This window comes from Seriola lalandi, unplaced genomic scaffold (assembly GCF_002814215.2).
Source record: "Seriola lalandi dorsalis isolate HSWRI2012SDOR001 ecotype SW California unplaced genomic scaffold, Sedor1 jcf7180001974505, whole genome shotgun sequence".
Taxonomy (NCBI): domain Eukaryota; kingdom Metazoa; phylum Chordata; class Actinopteri; order Carangiformes; family Carangidae; genus Seriola; species Seriola lalandi.
In genome coordinates, this window is record NW_019445171.1 from 1 (window position 1) to 2300 (window position 2300).

Here is a 2300-nt window from a genome sequence, read left to right on the forward strand (position 1 = left end):
CACACACACACACACACACACACACACACACACACACACACAAAGGATTTGAAGTTCATTTTGACTTCAGTTCAAAAATTCAAAGTTGCTTTGTAATAATCAATTTAAAACAAAGTATATTCAGTTCAATACAATTTAATAACAACATGTCAAGGAACTTTACAGATAAAGTCCAAGACCTTACAATATAAAAAACAAAAACAGTGCTCTCCTCCTGCCTCATTGCAGTTCACCTCTGCCTCTGACATTTATCATTCCTCTTTGTTTAGTCCAAACAAGGTCCTTATTGTCCTCCCAAAGTATTTCCAGATCCTCCTCAGCCGGCTCCTCTTCACTTTGAGAAGTGGACCCTCCTCAGTTAACCCAGCTTTGGGTGGTGCCCCCTCAGCTGGAATGACTGTAACCTGGCTACCAGCTGTTTCCTCCACAGCTGGGCCAGCAGCCTCTCCTCCCGCAGCACCTTGTGCCTCCTCCAATAGGTGAAGCATGATTTTAATGCTTAAGGCTGAGCCCGCGTCATCTGATTGTGGTATGACTGAAGGCGATGCCTCCTCCGCCAAGTCTTCTTTTTGACAAACTAGCATTTTGTCAAAAGAATCTGTGACACTGAATAAAACATGACAATAGATTAATAGATCAATCAGTGAACGAATTACTCCACTAATCCAGTTATGTATCTATCCAACCCCACTCAACCCAAAACACACAGTCACTTACTACAAACTGATGTCTTTTTCATTCTGTAGATGGGCCATAGTGACGAAGGGGTGTGTGAGAGCCTTCTCTGGAGTGATCCTCCTCCCTGGATCTGTATGGAGAAGGCATCTCAGGAGGCTGACAAATGATCTTTGATCCTCCAGCTCAGTGGATTCCTGGATGTCTGGGTAGTGCTGGATTGAAAAACAAAGTAGGTGACACTTCAGTTCAACTGCTTCCTTTATCTCAGCGACAGAACAAATTGGTATGAATTTATTCTGTAGTCATGAAATGGTCCCTTACTACTATCAGGTTATCCAGGCGTCTAAAAGCCCCCCTCCGTACTCTAGGCTGAATGCCATTGGCAAACTGGTATTCTGTTGTTGTCTACAGGGACCAAAAATGTAGGTTAGATACTTCTTCCTAAATGTGTGAGACATTTTTTTAAAAGAGTTGTTGTCTAATTGGGAGATTTAAAAAAAAAAATTGTGAACAGCTGAACTAGGTAAAAAAATACCTTAAACCACCATCTAGGATTGTCCAAGTGCTGGTTCTCCGTAAAGAATTTGTGTGTGAATATTCCAGCGCAGAGGAGGTGGTCATCTGGCTGCCCCACTGCATCCACAATGCCTTTCAGCTGAGGAGACAATATAAAGAACCACATCAGCCGACATCCTGCATCAAGTCCCCTCGTTGGGTTTGGGCATGTGTCTGGGGCAGAATGTAACTGCCTTTGCATTTAAATCTAGACGTATTTGGTTACTTACCGACTGGTACTCGCAGTGGATTGAAAAGGGGTGTATGCCGAGGTACAAAAACAGGAATACACAGCCAAGACCCCACATGTCTATGGCCTCCGAAATGGGGAGGCCCAGGATGACCTCGGGTGCCCTGTGTGTTACATACAGGAATCACAAGAGCTGTTAAGTACATTGTGAAATTCAGCACGTGTATTATAGATGGACACAGTTTCTGCTGGATCATTTACAGCATGAATACACAACTGCAAACATGTTAAAATATGAGCTTTGCAGATTAAACCTACCTGTAACCCAGAGGCTGAACTGTTTCCCCACATATCTCCTCAGAGGTGGAGAAAGCCAGGCCAAAATCTATTACTTTCACTCTGAATGGCTCACTTGGGTGGTTTGTGAGCATTATATTGGATGGCTTCAGGTCAGAGTGAATGACACCAATACCCTTCAGGGCGTCAAGGGCTGTCAGCAACTGCAGAGACAAAGGACACAATGCAGATGGTTAAATATCCAACTGTCCAGGGTGCAAGCTTAAAAATATCAAGTGGAAATACAGTTGTGTTACTTCACTATGTAACTTTCTCAGCTGGCTGAGTATGTTGCCATTACTGGCTGATCAAAGCCACAAAGTCTTTACCTGGTGTGTTATTGGCCGTATCTCACAGAGAGACAGTGGTTCACAATTTCCTTCAGCACACAGTTGAAAAAGACTTCTGTCCAGCAGTTCAAACACGAGACAGGTGTGTTCTTCGAATCTGAACGCCTCATAGAACTGAACCACGTTTTTCTTGACTGGGTCAAGTACGCTCACTATTTCGAGCATATTGATCTGTGGACAAATAGGAAAAC

At 43.5% G+C, this 2300-nt stretch overlaps 1 protein-coding gene across 1 annotated transcript; it reads right to left on the minus strand.

Annotated features, from left to right (window-relative positions):
* Positions 1-251: 251 nt before the first annotated feature.
* On the minus strand, positions 252-2274 carry LOC147820260 (homeodomain-interacting protein kinase 1-like). Its single transcript, XM_087173467.1, has 7 exons — positions 2089-2274; positions 1742-1923; positions 1464-1587; positions 1214-1333; positions 1000-1083; positions 718-890; positions 252-606 (listed from the first exon to the last, which is right to left on the minus strand). Exons 1-7 carry the CDS (start codon positions 2272-2274, stop codon positions 252-254), a joined length of 1224 nt encoding a protein of 407 aa, XP_087029593.1.
* Positions 2275-2300: the final 26 nt, after the last annotated feature.

Excerpts from the sequence above, each read along its gene's own strand:
- LOC147820260 (XM_087173467.1), bottom strand. The coding sequence starts at position 2,274 with ATGCTCGAAATAGTGAGCGTACTTGACCCAGTCAAGAAAAACGTGGTT. Across the intron at positions 1,588-1,741 it reads GTTCAGCCTCTGGGTTACAG|GGCACCCGAGGTCATCCTGG; the intron begins GTAGGTTTAATC and ends TGTAACACACAG. Across the intron at positions 607-717 it reads GAAAAAGACATCAGTTTGTA|TGTCACAGATTCTTTTGACA; the intron begins GTAAGTGACTGT and ends TGTTTTATTCAG.